This window comes from Crocuta crocuta, unplaced genomic scaffold (genome assembly GCF_008692635.1).
Source record: "Crocuta crocuta isolate KB4526 unplaced genomic scaffold, BGI_CrCroc_1.0 scaffold131, whole genome shotgun sequence".
NCBI classification, from domain to species: domain Eukaryota; kingdom Metazoa; phylum Chordata; class Mammalia; order Carnivora; family Hyaenidae; genus Crocuta; species Crocuta crocuta.
The window spans coordinates 15,407,863-15,429,081 of record NW_027528977.1 but is presented as its reverse complement, the minus strand read 5'-3'; the positions used below and the strand labels follow the sequence as shown (position 1 = coordinate 15,429,081).

The following is a 21,219-nucleotide window of genomic DNA, read 5'->3' as shown; positions in this document are numbered from 1 at the left end:
GACGCCGGGCAGAAGGCAAGACTACCGGTGGCAGGGAGCACATAAACCCAAGATCAGGCAGACGGCTGAGTGGTGACGCATTAGCCCACCCCGGCTCCCAGCACTGCACCCTGTAGCACAGATTAAGTTACAGGCTTTAAAATGGGGTTGACAGGCTGCATGTCTTGTCTGCTAAGTCTGCTGAAGCTTAATCCAAATATTTTTCCCTTGGGTGATACATATTCATCTGTAACCTTTTCATTATGCTCACCTGCCCTTCATGCCCGCTCTACCATGGTATTTGCAAGAGGAAATGCAACTAGTCCTGGGGCTGACTGGTTACAAATGTGACTTTGGTCACAGGCGAGACAGGAGATTAGTACTAAGGCCCTTCTTAAGTGGACTCCTGGTGTTGAATAGCTCTATGGCATTTTAGCTTGGGGTGAAGGGAGAGCATGTGTTAGGAGGCTATCTCATCATACGTAGGCCTCATTTAGTAGTACCGGGAACCAGGTGGAAAGGGAAAAGGGGTTGACATTTGCTAGAAGCCCTCTTCATGCCATGCATGAGATTGAGTGCTTGATCACCATTATTTCTTTAACCCCAAGATAACTCTATAAGATGGGTTATTATTTTTGTCCTATTTCATAGAGAAGGAATGTGTAGGGCAGAGAGGTAAAGTAGTTTTCCTACGGTTACAAAGCTAGTTAGTTATGGAAGTGAGATTTGAACGCCAAGCTCTGTCTCAAAGTCTATATTCTTTCTGTCATGCCATCGCTTCCACTAAGATGAATGAACAGGATGTTTACCATGTACCAGGCAATTTTCGTGCATTGTTTCATTTTATCCTTATAGTAATCCTGCGAGTTGGGTATTATTACTCTCTGCATTTTGTAAATAAGTAAACCAAGGCTCAAAACACATAAGCAGCTTGCGCACAGTCCCGGAAACTGATGGACTTGGGTTCGAACTCAGGTGTGCTTATCGCCAAAGCCTGAGCTCTGAATGCTCTGTCCTCTCACCTTCACTAGTGGAAAAGCTGACAAGCAGTTTTGGAAGGACAACACATCTCATGTCTTCTCTTTTAGGTAACCAGGTAGGGCAAGACATTTGAAAGTGGAGGCCTCTTAGTTGAGTGTCCTGTCTCCCACCTTCCTCCTGCCCAGACCTCCGGGTCCCAGTCTCATGTACAGGTCCAACATGTAGTGAGACAGTCCATCCATGCATTCTCCTGGACATGGTTTGGAGGCTCTGGTGTCACTGGATTCCTCGGGATGGGTTTGGATTCTCCTCTTGGTCCAAGGCCAACTGCTAAGATCAGTAGATGTGACTCAGAAGCCTCTCGAGAACAAGGGTTGGCAAACTTCTCTATAAAGGAGCAGATAGGAAGTACTTCAGTCTTTGTCAGCCATGTGGTCTCTCTGTCATAACTACTCAACTCTATTGTTGTAGTGGGAGACCGGCCATGGATTGGCTGCCACAGAAATGGATTGATTTGGAAACCAAAGTGGTTTCCTTCCCAGAGAAGGGAGCTGTTGGCTACATGGCTTGAAAAAGAAAATTGCTTTCCTGAATATTACAGAAATCCTTCCAGGGAAGTTTGTTATTTATGCTAAGCATTGTGTTCTTTCTCTGTCTTTGTCTATCTCTCTGAGGGACTCTCATTTAATGTAGAAACATTCTGCAGAGATAAAACAGGTAAATTCCCAGCATATTACTATGGAGTAAGTTTATCAGAGGGGGACAATTGACTTTAACTTGGAATTATCTTTTGGCCATTTCTTCTGTATGAAGGAATCATAGCCTCTGCCATCAGAAAGCTCACAATCTGGTGGGGAGGGTCGGGGAAGGGAAAAGATAGGAAGCTGGAGAGGTAAGAGTCCTACGTAAAGGCAAAATTCTGTGAAGAGTCAAAGAAAGGAAACGACACCTGACTGAGGGCAAATTGAATACTTATGGAGCCTGTGGTATTTGACATTTGCCTCAAGGGCTCACAGGAAGAGGGGGTGATGTGAGAAAATATTTCAAGCAAAGGGCATAGTAGAATCTTTTGGGAAGCCAGAGATAAACTTTGAATGCCAGTAAGAGGAGTTTGTGATTCCTTGGTTGGCAGACATTTCAGGCTCAGGAGAGAGTTTTTGGAGTTGTGGTAATCATTGGGTGGAATGAAGGGATGAGTGATCTTGGAAACCTGAAGAAGAGAGATGAGTAAAGGAGACATGAAAGACACAGGAAGGGAAGCAGGCACCAGAGGATGGGATCAGTGACACTTGGTCTTGTTTATTTGGATTGGCATGCTTTCAGCTTTAAATGAATAAAGGTCTAGAAGAGGCAGACAAAGCTTCCATAGCCTGCACCCATGGCAGGCATCACTAATCAATCATAGAACTCTTTCTCACTCAGCCTAGACATGGCTTCACAGTCCTGCCACAGGCAGTTACTTTCAAATTTTCAGAGCTGGAATGCAAAATATCAATTTGTGTGTTCTAAAGCAATGCTTCTCAAAAATGCCTATAGATCACATGAGGATCTTATAAAGCTATAGACACTGATTCATAGGTCTGAGGTAAGTCTCATTGTTTCTTATAATTTTTTTAATGTTAATTTATTTTTGAGAGAGAGAGCATGGGCTCAAGCAAGGGAAGGGGCAGAGAGAGAGGGGAACAGTGGATCCAAAGTAGGCTCTGCACTGACAGCAGAGAGCCCAATGTGGGGCTCAAACTCATGAACTGTGAGATCATGACCTGAGCCAAAGTCAGACGCTCAACTGACGTAGCCACCCAGGTGCCCCCCAGACTCATCACTACTTACAAGGCTTCAGGTGAGGCAGACGCTGCTGGTCAAAGGAACACACTGAGGAGCAGTCTAGGGTCAAAGAACCCAGAGCATGGGGTTAAAAAACCCAAATACAAACCTATGTTCTGTTCTCACAAGCTGTGTGACCTTCAACAATTCATCTGGCTTCTTTGACCTTGATGTCCTCATCTATAAATGGGCATGACTTACATTAATAACACTGCTCAGTGGAATTGGCGAGGTGAAAGGAAACCATGGGGGATGTGCTATGCAATTGACTGAGGACTATGAATTCACTATGATATTACTGTTAGTATAGAAACGATAATGATGATTAAGGACCACTAACCAACTGTTAGCAAGGGCTGAGCCTTGGGAGGAGCTTACCGAGCGACAGGCAATTCTGATAAGGACCATGATGGCTACTAACCTGTTGTTAGGACCTAGCTGGCAGCCAGCAACCTGAGTCATTCAATAAAATCTTGGCCCCAGGAGGGCTGTCCTGGGAGTCTCAACTCAGCCTGTCCCTGCAGCCGACAACATGTTGCAAGCCCTTAACGACGGGAATCCCAGACATCCAGTGTTTCACCGTCCAGCCTGTCTTGGATGAACACCCAAGGTTCAAGAATAAGCCAGTGCCTGACCAGATAATAAAGTAAGACCCACGGTTCATTGGAAGGGAAGGGGAAGACAATCCCATGGGGCCGCCAAGCTGAGCTGGTGTTAGGACAGGCCCTGGTGCCCTCCCAGTTCTTTCTCTGGTTTAGCAGCCTTTTATCTCTAATCCTCTTGGGAAAAGAATCACCCCCTCCAGCCCAATTAGCTATCTGGATGCTGTCCCTGAAAAAGCTAAAGCCAGACACGGGAGGAACAAGGCACAGCGAAACCTCAGGAAGCAGCAATGCCATTTCATTGAACTGGAGGTGGAGAGCCTGTCACTCAGGTGACAGAATGGTCTCAAGGAATGCATAGCCGAGTGTGTGGGCCGGGAGGTGACACGCAGGGTGGGGACAGGGACAGTGCTCATCCTGAGCACGTTCTTCCGAAGGGACACCTTTTCAGCATTTGTTGAGGCTGTACATTGACAGTGAATGTGTCCTGACAATGATTAAGGGGCAGTAGAGGCAGCAGCGTGAAGGTGGGTCTCCATCTGTTCAGTAGGAGGTTGCGAGGTCAGTGATGGAGCCATGAGGCAGGGAGCCTGTGGGGTGCCCCTTGGAGTTGTCCAGTTCACCCTCCTCAGACCCGGGGTACCCAATATAGCACCTCGAGTGACTTAGTGAAAGGCCACTCCTCTGGGAGGACAGTGGGAAGCAGGAGCTCTTTGTGAGAAGGAGGAGTCTGTCCCAGCAGCCCCACACCAGTGCAGGAGGCTGAGCAGGTGTAGCTGAGCTTGGGTCTGAGCCTCCCCCAACCCTCTTCAGCCAGGCACTAGGGACAATGGATTACAACCATACAGCTAGCACAGTCCCCTGCCGGCCCCAGTGTCAGAACCTCCCCAGAGATTCAGGAAGAGTGACTTGAGGGGCATTAGGGATTCCTAAAGAAATCTTTAGAAGATACCCCTGGGACATTAGGCTAGAACCTTAGGCATATCACTGAGGTCACAGAAATGATGACCCAGGTATGCATTAATGGTAGAATTCCAACTCCTTGGGTACTCTAAGCGGTAGAGTACTCTAAGCGGTGTTCTTATAGGACATAAAGACCAGTTTAGCTTCTAAATCACCTTGCAAGGAATGCCTTATTTTATTTTTTTTAATGTATATTTATTTTTGAGAGGCAGAGAGCACAAGTAGGGGAGGTGCAGCCAGAGGTGGGGGGCGGGCACAGACCATGTAAAGCAGGTTCCATGCTGACAGCAGTGAGCCCTACATGGAGCTCGAATTCACAAGTCTCAAGATCATGACCTGAGCTGAAGTGGGACACTCAACCAACTGAGCCACCCAGGTGCCCCAGGAACACCTTATTTTAAATGCTACAATTTTTTTTTAAATAATTTTTTTAATTTATTATTTCTAGGAGAGAGAAAGAGTGAGCAGGGGAGGGTCAGAGAGAGAGGGAGTCACAGACTGAAACAGGCTCCAGGCTCTGAGCCGGCAGTCGGCACAGAGCCCGACGCGGGGCTCGAACCCACGAACCCGAGATCATGACCTAAGCGAAAGTCGGACACTTAACCGACTAAGCCACCCAGGCGCCTCTTAAATGCTACAATTTTAACTGCCAGACCTGAAGTTCACTGTCGTGGGCCTCCCCGGGCCACACAAGGTCAGCTCAGGTTCTGGGTCAGCAACCTGGCATGCTACCAGGAGCCTCTGCCTCTTCCTGTCTTGCAGCTTTTATAAATCCAACTACGTGCAAAAGTTCCACTACTCCCGTCCTGTGCGCAAAGGGACCGTCGACCCTGAGAATGAGTTTGCCGTGAGTATCTTCAGCAGCCTTGATCATTCCCCGGGGCCACCCATACCAACCAGAGCAGGTGTCTGTCAGTGTCAGAATGGGAGGGCATTTGATCCAAAGCAAAGAGAAGTAAAGCTAATATCCACTGATATGATGACACCTTTCCTCCAGTCTTTTCCATCAGGTTTGTTTCATTTCTTAAACCTCTACATTTTGAAGATGCCATCCAGGCTCTGTGTGAGATGTACCCTTTCAACCACAGGGCAGCCAGGCATTTCCAGGAGGCAGGGACCGTCAGGCTAAGCAGGAATGTTGATGAAGTCAAACCTTCCACAGCGATTTTGGTCCCCAGTGTCCGCTGTGTACTTCCCAGCAAGGATCTGTCTTCTAATTCCCACAGCTAGCAGGACAAGGAGGCTCTAAGTCTCTCCCAGCTCTTTGCCTAAGACTGATTCTTTGAATTTGGGAGTCACTCACCCTTTCGGAACGTAGTGAACACTGTGAATGCCCCAGCCCCACCCCAGAAAATGCAGATAGATGCATTCATTATTGCTTAAAAATTCTGACTGTTCAGAGACCCAGGTTAAAACTTACCAGGCCTAAATCCAGAGAAAACTTAAACTTCACATTGGGAAAGAATTCTTAAGGGTAAAGTGGGAATATGTTTCTGGGTTTTGCAACATTTATTCAGACTCCAGGCAGATGTGAGATTTGGGGGCCCGGCTGGGTTCTTGCTGAATGTCTCTGGTAGCCAGGTTTCATAAATGTGTTGCTTTCCTGCCCTTTCCACCCCCTGCTTATGGCACAGTCTATGTGGATCGAGAGAACTTCCTTCATAACTGCATACAAGCTTCCAGGGATCCTGCGCTGGTTTGAGGTGGTCCAGATGTCCCAGGTGAGTCTATAGGCTTTCAAGGCATAGTGTGTCTCATGGGCCCCTTTAACTGTAAGAAGGGGACAAGCTTTTATTCAGACTACTGTGGAAATCCTAGAATTCCAATGCAGGAAGGGACCTGAAGCACCATCGAGATTACCTGCTTTCAGATTTTTCTCTTTAAGTATCAGGTAAGTTTTTCCCTCCAGCAAATGAAACCTACATAGAGTCCTGTAATAAAGCTAATAACGGGGGCTTCTGTGGTTGGGTGCAGAGAGGATGCAGAGAGCCTAAAACACCATCCACTTAACCGTGCCCTCATAACTGTCTCAGCAGCACATTAGGGCACTTCTGAAAAAATCCCACTATGAACCCATTTTATAGTTGGATAAACTGAGGCACAGAGAGAGGCAATCACACAGAGGCAAAAACTCCAGCTAGACTGCAATTGTTTGAACATGTCTTTTGCTTCTCAAACTTCAGGGTCTCCATGTCCTTAAACAGCTAAGGATCTTGCAGCTCCCAGGATGTAAAGGAAAGGCCAGGGTGGTTGTGAGGAAACTTAAAAAGTGGGGACATGTTCAGGGTGTCTTATTCATTTACCAAATATTTAATATGTACCTCATACATGTCAAGCGCTTGAAGATTTTTCAACAAAGCTTACTTCCTAGTGAGAAAGACATACTGAAGAGTCAAAGTAAATATACTAATGTCGTGGTGATAACCAGTATGGAGAAAAATAAAAGAAAGGTAGTAGAGGAGAGGTGTTCTTTTAAACAGGGTGACCTGAGAAAGCCTCCCTGCCGAAATGGCTTTTGAGCAAGGGCCTGCAGGAGGTGAGGGAGTGGTCCACCCAAATATTATAGAGAAGGACATTCTAGCAGACGGAACAGCAAGTACACAGGCCCTACGGGCAGAACATGATTGTGTCTGATTCAGGGCAAGTGAGGATGAGTAGGAGGAGCCTGATACCAGATCCTGCAGGACCCTGTAGGCCAGCATAGGACCTAGCTTTTCTACTGAATGCCCATAGACCCATGAGCAAAGGAGGGACGTGGTCTGAATGCCGTGTTCAAGCTACTGTATTATCAGCCTGAAGCCATTCCACTCCAGCCCTTAATGTCCCCCAGCAGCCTGATGGCCCTCCAATATCCTATTCACAGGCTTGGCCTAGACCCTAGGGAAAATGTAATAATGATTATGACATCGGCAAATATCTATCAAGCATACACTAAAGTGTTCACATGCACAATCTCATTTGAACCCCTCAACAATGCCACAAGGTAGACATTATTCTCCCATTTGATGGATGAGGGGACTGATACCAGTATAGCATGAGTTCATGTGTTATTTAAGGCTAGTGAAAGACGTGAGATTTGACTTTCACCTCCTGTATCAGATATCTCGACTGGACTCCCTCTCTGTCTCTTCCTGAATGTGTCCCCAGCTGATCCCAATGATGGTGGCCCAGTGATAAGTGGCACCAGGGAAAGGAAGAAACTATTCATGCCCTTTACTCATGGGACACATTGGTACATGATAAGCTTTGACAGGTGTCCCAGGCACTAAATCAAGGGCTTTAAAGCATTATCCCGTTTAATCCTCACAAAACCCTGTGACGTATATGCTATTACTAATCCCATTTTTGAGGAAAGGAATCAGAAACTTTCTGATGATCTGTAGCCTCTACCCATTGGCCCTGGCTGTGACCTGTCCTCTGGGGGGACTCTTTTCCAGCTGTACCTGCTAGGCATGGGCAGACTGCAGGACGTCCCGTGTACTCTCTGCCCTCCCCCCACCCTCCACCCCTGCAATGGTGTTTCTCCTCAAAGCACCCATCACCCCCTAAGAGACTACATAATTTGCCCATAGGTTTATTTTTAATATCTAGAATTTTAAATATGATAACAGATTAGACTATCATCTCCACTAGAATATAAGCTCCAGGAAGAGAGATTTTTGTCTATTTTGTTCCCTACCACATTCCTGAGTGCAAAAATTAGTCTAAGGCACATAATCGGTGCTCAAGACAATTTGTTCAGTAAATGCATCAATCAGTCATTCAGTTAATATGCAGAAACCCATAATAACTGAGCTGGTTATCTCGTTTTATGAACTCAGGACTGTGAAGTTAGGAAAGAGCCAACATTTTTGTTTTGCTGTGTTGATACTGGTACCCGCTGATACAAAGGGTGGGAAGACTTCCAAAGAGTTGATCGGAATGGACGTATCCCTAATAGCCTCCCCCCAAGCTGGGTTACCAAGAATGTCAGGATGTTTCAGACATAAAGGTTTCATGCCTGCCAAGTGAGTTCATTTTTTAAAAATTTGTTTTTTTCTTACATGAATTTGTATCTCATTCTCAGCTGTTTCTTCCATGAATTGTCATGACTATGGGACTGTTTGTACAGAGCCATGTTTTCTGATGGATTCAAGTGTCAGTCCTGCATTTTAAGGGTTCTTTCCTTGTTCTTGGCCCTGGGAACATGCAGTCTTTACATGGGGCCCCAGTCTGGGTATCAGAAACCCATGTTCAACTCGGGTATTAACGACCTATATGATGCTGGGCAAACACTGTATCTCTCTGGGCATTAGTTTTCTTCACCTGCAAAATAGAGACTGAAAAACCATGGAATTTCAGAGCTGAAAGGCACTGTAGAGGTCATTTAGTCTAAGAGCTACAAAATCAAAAGCCTTTAGAACCCAGGAATAAAATGTAAGTATGTAAAATAGTGACATCAAGACAGCGGGAGGTGGGGAGGGTAGCAAGCCCTCTCCAGGTGAATTAAATTTTTAAAAAGTGAGAACTGATGTACTGGCTAAATGAGAGACCTCTCTGGGCCCAGGTTGACCTACAAGTCTCCAGGGCGCAAAGCCATTCCTGGTTTTTGTCCAGTCCCTTTATTTGCTTGTAAAGACACTGAAGCCCAAAGTGGGACTTGAACTGTCAAAGTAATCCATGATAGGAGTAAATTGTAATAACAACACCTGTCTCATGCAGCTCATGGGATTCCTAAGAGGATTTAGGAGGGTGAGATGAGAGAAATGCCTTTGAAGAATATGAAATTCAGCCACTTGATTGCAAGGGATTACCATCACTTCATCTTTTGGCTGATTTTTCTCCCCCTTAAAACTGTTTCCAAAGTATTTTCTCCCTGATAATTTATTTGCAAGTTGGGCAAGTGTTACACACCTACACTGCAGATAAGGAAACCAAGGCTCAGCTTAGAAAAGGGTCCAGAGATCCGAGGGGTTGACTGAGTCCTAACAACGAATTTAAGGCAAGTTTGGTAGCAGAGTGTGAGCTGTGGTGGGAGAAGCTCACCTTTGGAATCAGGAACCCCCTCTCCCTGTTTCCTCCCAGCTCTGCAGCCATCTGCCCTGGGGCAAGTGACCTGACCTGCTGACCTGCTGTGGGAAGAACAAAAGGAAAATGCTAGTGTTATAAGCCCAGCGTGGGCTGACGCATAGGAGGCAATCAGCAAATGGAGCCGGTTCCATTATCATAATCAATGCTTTTCTTCCTTCTATCAGCCCCTGACATCCAGGCCTCCCACCAAACATATAACCCCATAACTGCTGAGAGCTATATATTCAGTGGTAGGTGAGAAACCCAAAGAATTTTCACTCTTATTCTCTGTTCCTGATGGTTATAATGAGGTTAAAGACTTAGGGATTCAAAAATAGCTTCAGAAATGAGGAGAAAAGACAATCAATATGACTTTCCATTTTTAATAACTCACCTTAAAGCCTGCGTGTTTCAGACATGCCAGGCTATTGTTGAAATCCAGGTGTGGTGCTGGGCTCAACCCAAGTGGTCCTGATTTTCCTTAGAACTCAGTCTGGACTTCGGCTCTGTAAAGCCCCGCGGGGCTGGTCTGTGTGCTGGACAGAAATGACATCGGGGATTGCAGCTTGCGTTACATGGACCGGAGCCCCCCGAGCCCGAGCACCCTGCCCCTCAAGTTCATTTCCCTCCGTGTATGTGTGCTCATGTGTGTGCAAGCGTGTGTTGTGCATGATGTGAATGTGGCAGGGGGCAGAAAGAAACAGAAGTGGCGTCTACCCTTTTTTGCTGCTCTATAGAGCAGCCATCTTCAGAAACGTCCAGAAACAAGGGTGTGAGGAGGCTAGGATTTCACAGATCCAAGGAAATGGTTTAAAAGGATGACCAAGAACATGGCTGCAGATGCTGGCTCTGCCCTTCCCATATACACAGTAGTTATAACTAGCAGGTGCCCATTTTTAAAGAGCTCTGCCATGAGTCAAGTGTCGTATTATCTGAAACAATCCTGGCTACTTCCCAACGAGGCAGTGACTATCTCACCATCATCTCACAGATGCTAAAATGTAGGGTCCCTTCTTCCAAGAGTCTCCTCCAGTAACTTGGCCCTTTCATCTAGCCTCTACCCTGCCCCGCTGGCAAGTCTTCCCTTCTCAGGATGACTGCTGGTGTCTGTCCTAACACCGGCAAGAACTAGTAACAACGGCTACCAGCTGCTCTCCGAAGCGGGTTTTCTGATCCTCATTTTACCAAGGAGTCAGCCAAGGCTCAGAATGGTTAGAAACTTGCCCCCAAGGTAACACAGCTAGAAAAAATGGCAGAGATGAGATTTAGGCTCCGTTTTAATTTGTTTAGTTCAAGGGTCCACAAACTACGGCCTGGGGACGGGACCCAACCTGCACGTGTTTTATTGTAACAGCCAGGCTCATTCATTTACATATTGTCTGAAGCTACTTTCCCCCTGTAAGAGCGGGTTGTATCCTTGCAGCAGAGCCTGAAGTATCTGCTGTCTGGCCCGCTCACAGAAAAAGGGCACAGACCTCCTGGTTTAGTTTTGTATTCCACAATCCCATCTTTTGAAAACCGCACTGTTTTGCCAGTTCCCATTTGATGGCACTCTGTTTATATTGCTTTCTAAGAGGTTGCCAAGGGGGTTCGTTTTATCTTCTCACCTAAACTGAACCTGCCTTGGAGCAGGGACCCTTTATACAACAATCTTAGGACCTACTATGGGCCAGGCTGGGTGATCACATCGCCAGCTGCTCACACAGCTAATAGCCCACACATAGTAGGTAGACATAGTACCGGATGGGTTGAACTTGAGCATGTTTCGCCCAGGTAATAAGACGAGAAAACCGTCCCTGGAGCATACCCAGCCTCTGAAACCCCAGCAAGTGCTTGAAACTTCCTGCCTCTACCTCCCCAGGGGAACGACTTTCTCACTAAGCAGAAAGTTAGCCTGTCTCTCCCCAGACAGAAGACAGCCCCTGGAGCTCACTAATTATAACAGGAGCCTGTTACAGTCCCTGGGGGAGCATTACCTCATTTGAATTCCAACCCCAGTTGAAATCAATACCAATAATTATATCTGTTTTTAAGGCGAGCTGCTAAGGCTTTTTCTTGGTGATCTCGTTTTCAACAGACCACAATTAGTCCTCTGGAGAATGCCATCGAAACCATGTCCACGGCCAATGAGAAGATCCTGATGATGATCAACCAGTACCAGAGTGACGAAAGCCTCCCCATTAACCCGCTGTCCATGCTCCTGAATGGGATCGTGGACCCCGCTGTCATGGGAGGTTTCGCCAAGTACGAGAAGGTGAGGGCTGCTGCTCTCCGGGGCCCAGTGGTGACAGAGCAGTGGCTGGAGGGCCCCAGGGGAAGATGTAACTGCATGTCACTATCTTACTGTAGCTGTGTGTCACCTTGGCTGGAGCTCTTACACCTTCCAGAGTTTCTACAGCCCCTCTCTCATCTCCTTTCCACCCTCAATGCTACTTTCTGCTGTGGCAGGAAGGAGTAGGGATCACACGGATCCCCTATGCCACTGGGCACATCCAGACACCTCTATCGGGCAAGGCTCTGGATCTGAGCCAGATCACAAAAGTAGAGGAGCTACAAATCAAAGTGCATACCACTTTTGAGAACCTGTCTCTTCCATAGATGATGGAAATCACCTCAACAAATGGAAATAAATGAAACCCAGAATCTGTGAAAACAGGGAAAAGATAGGAGATCAACTCCAAAATGAGAGTTATAATCTAGGTATCCAGGTCATAAGGTCTCTCCGGAGATGCCTACACATGTTAGCCACAGATTTTATTTTTGAGCCTCCTGGTATCCATGGCAAAAAGGGAAATGCCAATAGTTCTATGAGTCACATTTTCCACTGGGGGAAAATCCCAGTTTCTCAGGAGAGGGACATAACTTTTCCCAGCATTGAAGTAGAATAAAAAGTCCTTATTGGACTTTTACCTAATCTATTCATTAGTGGCATGGAGGGGAAAATGGACTTCTCATTCTAATATATTTCATGATGAATGCCCCATTAGTGTTTTCTGTGCCCTTCACTGATGTAACACTAAGAAAACTATGCAGTCGTCTAATTCAGGGACAGTAATTCCAGTCACCCAAGTAGTCATAGCCAGCCTTGGATACCCTACTCGTCATCATCAGTAACCCTTTGTCCAGCCTTGAGAGGTGAGAATATATGTCTGTGTGTGTGTAAACGCAGAGGACATAAGTCTCAGAAAGAGCTGGGGTGGAGGGAAGCAGGGTCACACACGGTAAGGGGGCAGTAAGGGGAGCATGGGCACCACAGGTGAAATTTGTCTTTGAGTTCCTTTCCCTGAGGCAATGCTCTCAAACTTGAAGCAGCATCAGGATCTCCTGAAGGGCTTCTTCCTCTGCCCCCACGCCCACCCCACCTAGAGGTTATGACTCAGTAGGTCTGGGTGGGACTGAAGAACCTGTACATCTGACAAATCCCAGCTGCTGCTGCCGCTTCTGCTCCAGAGAGACTTGGAGATCTCCTTCCCTGGGGTTTGTGGCCCTTGTCCGGTGGGTTCTGATCTGAGCCTCCAGGAAGAGGAAACAGTGTCAGTCCCTGAAGGTCCCTGTCCCATCCAAATACATGTGACCTCATGCCTGCCCCCCCCCCCTCCCTGTGGTCCAGGCCAAATGAACAGGAAACCCAAACTGCCTGCCTGTCCTCCGCAGGCCTTTTTCACAGAGGAGTACACCAGGGATCACCCTGAGGACCAGGAAAAACTGAGCCGCCTCAAGGACCTGATTGCATGGCAGGTAAAGCGTAGCTGGACTGGGGCGGGGTTGCCCTGCCTCCTTCCTGGCCTCTTCCTGCTCCCTTGCCCTCTGCTTGCTAGCTTCTGGCTGGCATGGCCTAGTTTACCCCCTTCTCCTGCTCTGTGACTTTCGGCCCTTTTGCATCTACGACTCACATGAGCAGGCTCATCCTGCAACGGGGATTTGGGGCACTGCACCCTTGGGGTGCTGGGCAGTGGTGCTGTGCTGCATGTTGCTAATGCTGCTCTATTGAATGGATGTTGGATTCAAAGGAGGTGGCTTATCCCGGTGGGACTGAAATGAAAGCCAGGCCCCTCCAACCTGGCACGCGCCAATCAGATAGAAGAAGATTTCGGGCCCCCACGCCTACCTCTCCTTCCCCTGAAGCTGACCCAGTTTGTGGCAGATAATGCTCAGATGGATTATCAGGTTTGGAAAATAATTGAGGCCTTTGTTTAGTGGGGTTTTGGCCAAAGAGCCTTCATTCTGCACCTCCAGAGCTAAGTCAGAAAACTTGGATGGCCCTATCCTTCCTGCTGCCCCACATGTCTTTGTCTCCCCTCCACCCCTTCTTTTCTGGCACCCAGCTCCCTCCCTCCACGCTCTCCTTCTTTTCTGTCTCTTTCTTCCTACACATCTGTCCCTTTCTCCTTCTCTCCTAGACGTTTCGGCTTCTATCCCGCTTCTCTGTCTTTTGTCTCCCTCTGCCCCTCACCCCTTATTCCTCTCTCCCCTGCCCTTCCTCTTCTCTCCCCACTTCCCTCCTTCCTTCTCCCCGCCTTTCTCTGGCTCCCTCTCCTGTGTTTTCTCTCCCTCCTTCTCTCTCCCTCTCTCTCTCCCTTTATTTCTCTACCCCCCTCATTCCCACTCCCTACAGAAGAAACAGTCCACCAGACCCCTCCCCAGAGGCCGTCAAAGGACAAGCCTGTCTGTCTTTGAACTTGAACCTGCTCTACAGGGAGCACTCAGCACCCAGAACACCAGGTGGGCTCCAGAGGGCAGGGGCTGGGGGGGCGCCCGGGGCCAGGGGCAGCAGTCTGCAGCTGCCTGTCCTCCCTCCCTCCCTTCTTGCCAGTCACCCTGCAAAGAAAAGCAAGCTATTGTGGCGGGGAGTTTTTGTTTCTCTAGGGAAATCAGGGAATGAGAAGCATTGGGTGCAGCCTCTTTTCTTAAAATAAGGATTCCTAATTCAGGTCCTTCTCTGCCTCTGCCAATTTATGCAAAGAGAGGCTTTAAAAATGAAACAGCAAGTGCTGCACAGACACAGTTTCCTGAATGCATTTTGTGTGTCTGGAATTTTCTCTCCCTTCTTACCTTGTGCCACCTGTGAAACCCAGACATACCCAAGATCCCCAGCTTTCTGAGGTCATCACGCCCTGTAATACCCAAATAATGACAGTTCCCCCCTCCCACCCCCAAACCAGGAATCAGGAAGGCCTGGCTTTGATTGGTTCCATTTCTCGGTTAGTTCTGGGATGCCCTAGGGAGGGCTAGCATGTCACACAAATTTGTTGGGTGTCACTCTCAATCCATATCACCGCCCTGGGCCTCTCCCTGGATGAGTCTTACCACCCAGTAATGGATCTTTCACGTTGTGCCCGCCACACCCAAAGCATGAAGCTCTGCCTCATAGCACAGCTCATTCCAGGCTGTGCCTTCTAGAAAGAATTCTACCGAAGTCTTAGAGCTAATGGGCAGACACTAAAAAGAAAGAGGACTTTGAAAACATTAGCTTGGGCTCTTCAGACAGCGCCTCGTAGTGGCCACCTCCTCGTGGCCACCTCCTCCATAGCACAGACTCCCGCCACCATGTTACAGAGGCCCCTCTCCACCCAGTCCCACTCAGGGGCCATGTCCCTCCCACCCAGAGTCCAGGCACCCTAACTATGAGCACTTTACACCCAAAGATGTTGCCCTTCCACCAAGGCAAGGCAGCCTTGTGAACAGACTACATACAGCGAATTACCTCTTCTCTGTCTGTTCCATCTGTTCATTCTTGTAACTTGTATTTATTGAGATCCTACTGTGTGCCCAGCCACAGTGCTGGACAAATATAGGCCTCGACAAATAGTGCTGGACAAATATAGGCCTGCTCCTTGCCCCTTGGAGCTTAATTCTAAATTGGATCTTGGTTTCACAAAGCCACATACACTTTGAATTTTCCTCAAAGCCAGAGAACTTGAGATTTCAAAGGGGAATGTCCTTGGACCTAGTCTAGCAACACAACGAAAGCCAGAGCTTTCCAAGTACTTTTTTGTATTCAAGATTTCACAGATCTCTAGCTTGAATGCTTAATTTTTTTTTCTTTGTAAAGATTTTCTCTATATTTACTGGCACGGAAAGATGTCTACAGTACATTTGTCTTTTAAACACTTTGTGAAATATCACATATAAAAAAGTATGCAAAGCAAAAATATACAGCACATTGATTTATCACAGAATGGACATCCATTTGACCACCACCCTGATGAAGAAATAAAATTCTGCTAGCACCCAGAAGCCAGCTTGTATCTACAAGCCCAGCTTGTACTCATTGCCAGTCTTCCCCAAGGCTGACCACTATCCTGCTTTTGAAGGAATCATTTCCTTGCTTTTTAAAAAATAGTTTTCAGGGGCGCCTGGGTGGCTCAGTCGGTTAAGTGTCCGACTTTGGCTCAAGTCATGATCTCATAGTCTGTGGGTTCGAGCCCCACATCGGGTTATGTGCTGACAGCTCAGAGCCTGGAGCCTGTTTCTGATTCTGTGTCTTCCTCTCTCTCTGCCCCCCCCCCATTCCTGCTCTGTCTCAAAATTAAAAAAAACCAAAAAAAAAAAAAAAAATTAGTTTTCAGGGAGCCTGGGTGGCTCAGTTGGTTGAGCATCTGACTTCGGCTCAGGTCATGATCTTATGGATAGTGAGTTCGAGCCCTGCATCAGGCTTGCTGCCGTCAGCACAGAGCGTGTTCCAGATCCTCTGTCACCCTCTCTCTCTGCTCTTTCCCTGTTCCCGCTTGCTCATTCTCTCTGTCTCTCAAAAATAAACAAAACATTAAATAATAATATAATAAAATAATATTTTTCCCCACCCAAGCACTCACTCCTAAACACTGGAGTTTACTTTTGCTTATTTTTGGCCTATAATATAAATGGAATCACACAGTATGCATTCTTCTGGGTCTGACTTATTTGTTCAATGTTATGCCTCTAAAATTCATTCATCTTGTTGCATATAGCTATGATTCATTCATTTTCTTTTATTTATTTATTTGTTTGTTAGTTTGTTTTAGAGATACAGAGTGTAAGCAAGGGAGAAGGGCAGGGGGAGAGAGAGAATCCCAAATAGGCTCCATGCTCAGTGTAGAACCTGACACAGGGTCAGTCCCATGATCCTGGGATCATGACCTGAGCTGAAATCAAGAGTAGGACACTCAACTGACTGAGCCACCCAGATGCCCCTCATTTTCATTGATGTATAATAGTCTGTACAGCTGGATTGTGTAACTACAATTTATAGCTACAATTTATTTTTCAACTGATAGAGCTTTAGGTTGATTGTAGTTTGGGGCTATTACAAGGAATGAGCTTCTTTTTTTTTTTTTTTAATAGTTTATTGTCAAATTAGTTTCCACATAACACTCAGTGCTCATCCCCACAAGTGTCCTCCTCCATGCCCATCCCCCCTCCCCCCACATCCATCAGTCCTCAGTTTTTGTCAGCATTCAAGAGTCTCTCATGGTTTGCCTCTCTCCCTTTCCCCCACCATTTCCGCCCTTCTTCTCCCCCTTGTTCCTCCGTCAAGTTCCTCCTAATCCTCCTATACGTGCAAACATATGATATTTGTCCTTCTCTGCCTGACTTATTTCGGGAATGAGCATCTTTATATGTTGGGTGTGTGCCTAGGCATGAAGTTGGTTATAGTACAGAAGAATATCTAGCTCTGATAAATGTGGCCAAGCTTCTATCAGCATAGGTTGGTTTTGCCTGTTCTTAAACTTTATATAAATGCTATTATACAGTATGTACTACTATGAGTCTGGCTTCTTTTGCTCAACATCATGCCTTTGAGATTCATCCAGGTTGTTACATATATCACAGGTTTGTGGTTTTTGTTTCCCTCATCCACTGTATGAATATACAACATACTGAATAATATGCCAATTTATTTATGTATCCTTTTGTTGATGGACATTTGGGTTGCTTTCCAGTCCTGTGTAGTATGAATAAAGTTACAAAGAACATTCTAGTTCATGTCTTTTGGTGAACATAAGCACTCACTTCCTCAGTATATATCTGGTACTAGAATTTCCAAATCAGGCATCTTTAGCCTTACTGGGTACCAAGAAACAGTTTTCCAAAGAACCAGCTTTGGCTTGGTCAGTCCTCTCTGCTGTACGTTTGTATCCTTTGTCATGCATGCCTACTCTCACTTTCAGTATGTCTTTGCTTTTACTCTTGCTGGGTTTAATTTGCTGTTCTTTCACTAATATTTTGAGATGGATGCCTAGATAATTGATTTTTTGGTCTTTTTTAATATGTATAACTAAAGCTATCCATTTACCTTCATTCTTTATATATTACTAGTTTTTATATGTGGTATTTCTATTATCATTCTCTTTCTTAATATTTGTCTTATTTCATGGATGGAGGATCTCTTCTGTTTCTACATATTCATTAAACTTTTTTTAAATTTTTTTAAATGTTTTATTTATTTTTGAGAGAGAGAGAGAGAAAGAAGAGAGAGAGAAACAGCATGAGTACGGGAGGGTCAGAGAGAGAGGGAGACAAAGAATCCGAAGACAGGCTCCAGGCTCTGAGCCCAACGCAGGGCTCGAACCCACGAACTGTGAGATCATGACCTGAGCCGAAGTCAGATGCTCAACTGACTGAGCCACCCAGGTGCCCCCATTAAACTTTTTAAAATAATGTTTCTTAGGGCCTGTTCATCCTCCCTGTTTTTTCCAAGTCTGTTCATTTATCCCTCCCTTCCTTCCCTCCTTTTTTTCATTCCTTCTCTTTTCTTTTCTTTCCTATCTGTGGGTTCTGATCTATGTCTTTTATACTAGAGAGTTTTCCTCAATGTGGTGATCATCATGGTTGGGACTGCAGTGCTGAAGAGCTAAGTGAAGCTCTGTGTACATGGATGATGGCTTTGTCAATTGGATGGCCTCATTATGTGGTAACTGAGTGAGCCACAAATGTCTGTGTAACACGCCATTCACTTTCTCCAGCGACAAATCTTTCAAACACAGGCAAGATCGTCCTGGAGCGTATGCTGCTGGAATTTATGAGCTGGAAGGTGAAGGTCTGACTAGCAGTGTGCAGACTTTCCCTTCCACCCCCTATTTTCAGTCTGGCTCCTCATCCCTGCCCTCTGCTGTGCCTGGTGCCCTGGAGCCCAGTACTCCTTGTCCTAATTGCTCTGGAGGAAAAGCTCCTCCTTCTTCGGGAAATGGAAAAAGAGCACTTGGCTACAGGGTGAAGCGGTGAGGACCTGGTGATCTGACTGCTGCTGTCACAGAATTTCAATCTATCCCTCTGTGTTCGACTCCTCGAGTCACCTTAACTTTCTGGGGTACCTGGTGCCTCCAATCCCTAAGCCCCTCCTGGGTTTCTAGAGGCNGCCAGTTGCCATCCTCCACCCACGGGCCAAGTCATAAGTCAGATCAGATTCCAGTATCTCACCCACCTTGTCTTTTCCAGGGTACCTCCCAGAGAAGGAGGCAGAGAGTCTTTATGTTGCCATCATGGAAATGCTAATTGTTTTGCTTCAGCATAATCTATATTCCACCTCTTTGCACCCTTAGTTATGTCTCCCAGGACCACATTGCTAACTTTCTCAGCTGTTCCTTCTAGTAGTAGCCACCATGGCTCAGCTACTCCTCCTCCTAACTACCATTTAGACAGCATCCCACTGACCTCTTTTGTTGATAAATGAGTTTAACTCCCTCACATCAGTCACCTTGTCCTCCCCCATCATCCCAAGGATATTACATCACTTTTTAAAAATTCTGTATTGGCTGGTACCTTAGTGTATCAGCACTTCCATATCCTTCTTCAGCAGCCACATAAGCTATAATGGGACCTCCATGTTGTAAGGCTGTGTCACTCCTCTTCCTTTCAGCCCTTCTTGTCTTCTATCTCCCAGCTTCTGATGCTCGAGTTTCCCTTTTGCATTGCCCAGAGCTTCTTGGGCAAGGCTTTACGTCAGAGCCACAGAGCCTCCTCCCCACTGGCCCCACACTCTGCCCCTTAGTAGATTCATAGAGGGAAACTTGCTTAAACATACAGCCTTTAATGGGGCTCCGACCCTCCTATGGGGCAAGGGCAGCTGGAGGTCTTTCTCCCCTTCCAGAGCAACCCCAGGGCTGCAGATACCCTATTTCCCAGGATTGGCAGCCCTGGGTAAGGGTCTCAGAGACTCCAATGCCCTCCACACGTTCCGAGCAGGCTGATTTGGCTTCAGCCACCTTTACATGGGCCAAGTCCCAGGCTGCCACCAGGGGGCCAGCCCTTGGCTCATCATGTACTACCTTTACCTCTAGATCCCCTTCCTGGGAGCTGGGATCAAAATCCATGAGAAAAGGGTGTCAGATAATCTGCGGCCCTTCCACGACCGGATGGAAGAATGTTTCAAGAACCTGAAAGTGAAGGTGGAGAAGGAGTATGGTGTCCGAGAAATGGTACGGGTGGTCCCTGTGGCCGGGAGGGGTGAGGAGAGGGATGTGGGAAGCATTGGGGGTTGGAGCTGGCAGGGACCCAGCAAGGAACCCGCCCTGCAGGAGGAAGAGCTGACCCAGGGGCACCTCCCTGTAAACCTGTTCCCTCGCAGCCACCCCCAGGTGAAGGTGAACGCCAGGTACAAAGTGAGCCCCTGGCACTGAGGGACTACACTAAGAAGAGAAGCCATGCTGCCTGCTGAGGCACATAGGGTGTGCCCAGTTTGATGTCAGCACTTGACACCTACTAGTTGTTTGATCCCACAATGCTCCTGGGAAGTAGGAATGATTTTCAACTCCTTGCATCTCTTTTAGAGGTTCAGAAGTGTTAAGTAACTCCCAAAGGCTACCTAACAAGTGAGTGCAAGTGAGAATTTTCACCTGGCTCTGTTGGCCTCCAAAGCCAGTGCTTTTCGCCATTAATAAGCTCTGTGACATATAGCAGCCAATGGCCTGGTGCTCATAGGGACATCTTTATCATCCTCCCCCAGAAAGTAGAGTCCTAAAACGCCAAGGCTGTGAGGTCCCTTAGAGGCCATGAGGCTTAACCCTCTGATTTTATAGATGAGAAAACTGAGGCCCAGAGGGGGAAGTGAGTTACTGAAAGAACACAGAGGTAGATCTGGCTCTCTTGTCTACTGGCCCAAGAGTTTCTCTGTGAAACAAGTTGTGTCTTCCAACAATGACCTGACACTGCAGTGCAATTCTGATGTTACCTACTCAGAATTAGGTCACATCTCACAGGGTAAGGCCAAAGTCCTCCACAAAAGTCTCCTTACTTCTGACACCAGGGTTCCAGAGCCACCTGTACTTCTGACCAACCGATTACAAATTTAGGGGCTCCCTCTATCTTTTCAGGTTAGCAGAATTTCACAGAACGCAAGAAAGCACTATGCGTATGATTACAGTTTTACTATAAAGAATACAAATTAGGACCAACCAAATGAAGAGATGCACAGGGTGAGGTGTGGGAGGGTCCCAGACACACAGCTTGCCATGCCTTCAGGACCCATCACCCTACCTACCCTCCCAGAACGTTGATGTGCAATTACCCACCAGGAAACTCAACTTTAGCCTAAATGTTGCAAGCTTGTATTATTACATAGTCATGATGAGGGTAACTCATTGGCCACGTGACTGAAATCAGTCTCCAGGCCCTTCNGGTCTCTCTGGCCTGGCCTTCAGCCTGAGTCTTCTCATCAAGGGGCCACCATGAAGAACGAAGACACTCCTGTCATTGGAGAAATTGCCAGGGTTAAGAGATCACCTCCCAGGAGCCAGGAACAAAGGCCAGCCAAATTCGTTTCCAAAACAACGACCACCTAGCTTCAGCCAGCCAGGAATTTATGTCCCGATGTCCTGCTCTGGCCTGCAGCCCCGCCCCGGTC

The 21,219-nt window shown here is 46.9% G+C and overlaps 1 protein-coding gene across 1 annotated transcript in view; it reads left to right on the top strand.

Moving 5' to 3' along the window:
• DOCK2 (dedicator of cytokinesis 2) overlaps positions 1–21,219 on the top strand; it is a 415,343-nt gene that overhangs the window by 388,116 nt on the left and 6,008 nt on the right. The window contains exons 42-47 of the mRNA XM_077757359.1: positions 3,349–3,430; positions 5,112–5,196; positions 5,984–6,070; positions 11,476–11,652; positions 13,053–13,136; positions 19,658–19,978. Coding sequence (XP_077613485.1) covers positions 3,349–3,430; positions 5,112–5,196; positions 5,984–6,070; positions 11,476–11,652; positions 13,053–13,136; positions 19,658–19,978 — 836 coding nt within the window. The remainder of the gene's footprint in view (positions 1–3,348; positions 3,431–5,111; positions 5,197–5,983; positions 6,071–11,475; positions 11,653–13,052; positions 13,137–19,657; positions 19,979–21,219) is intronic.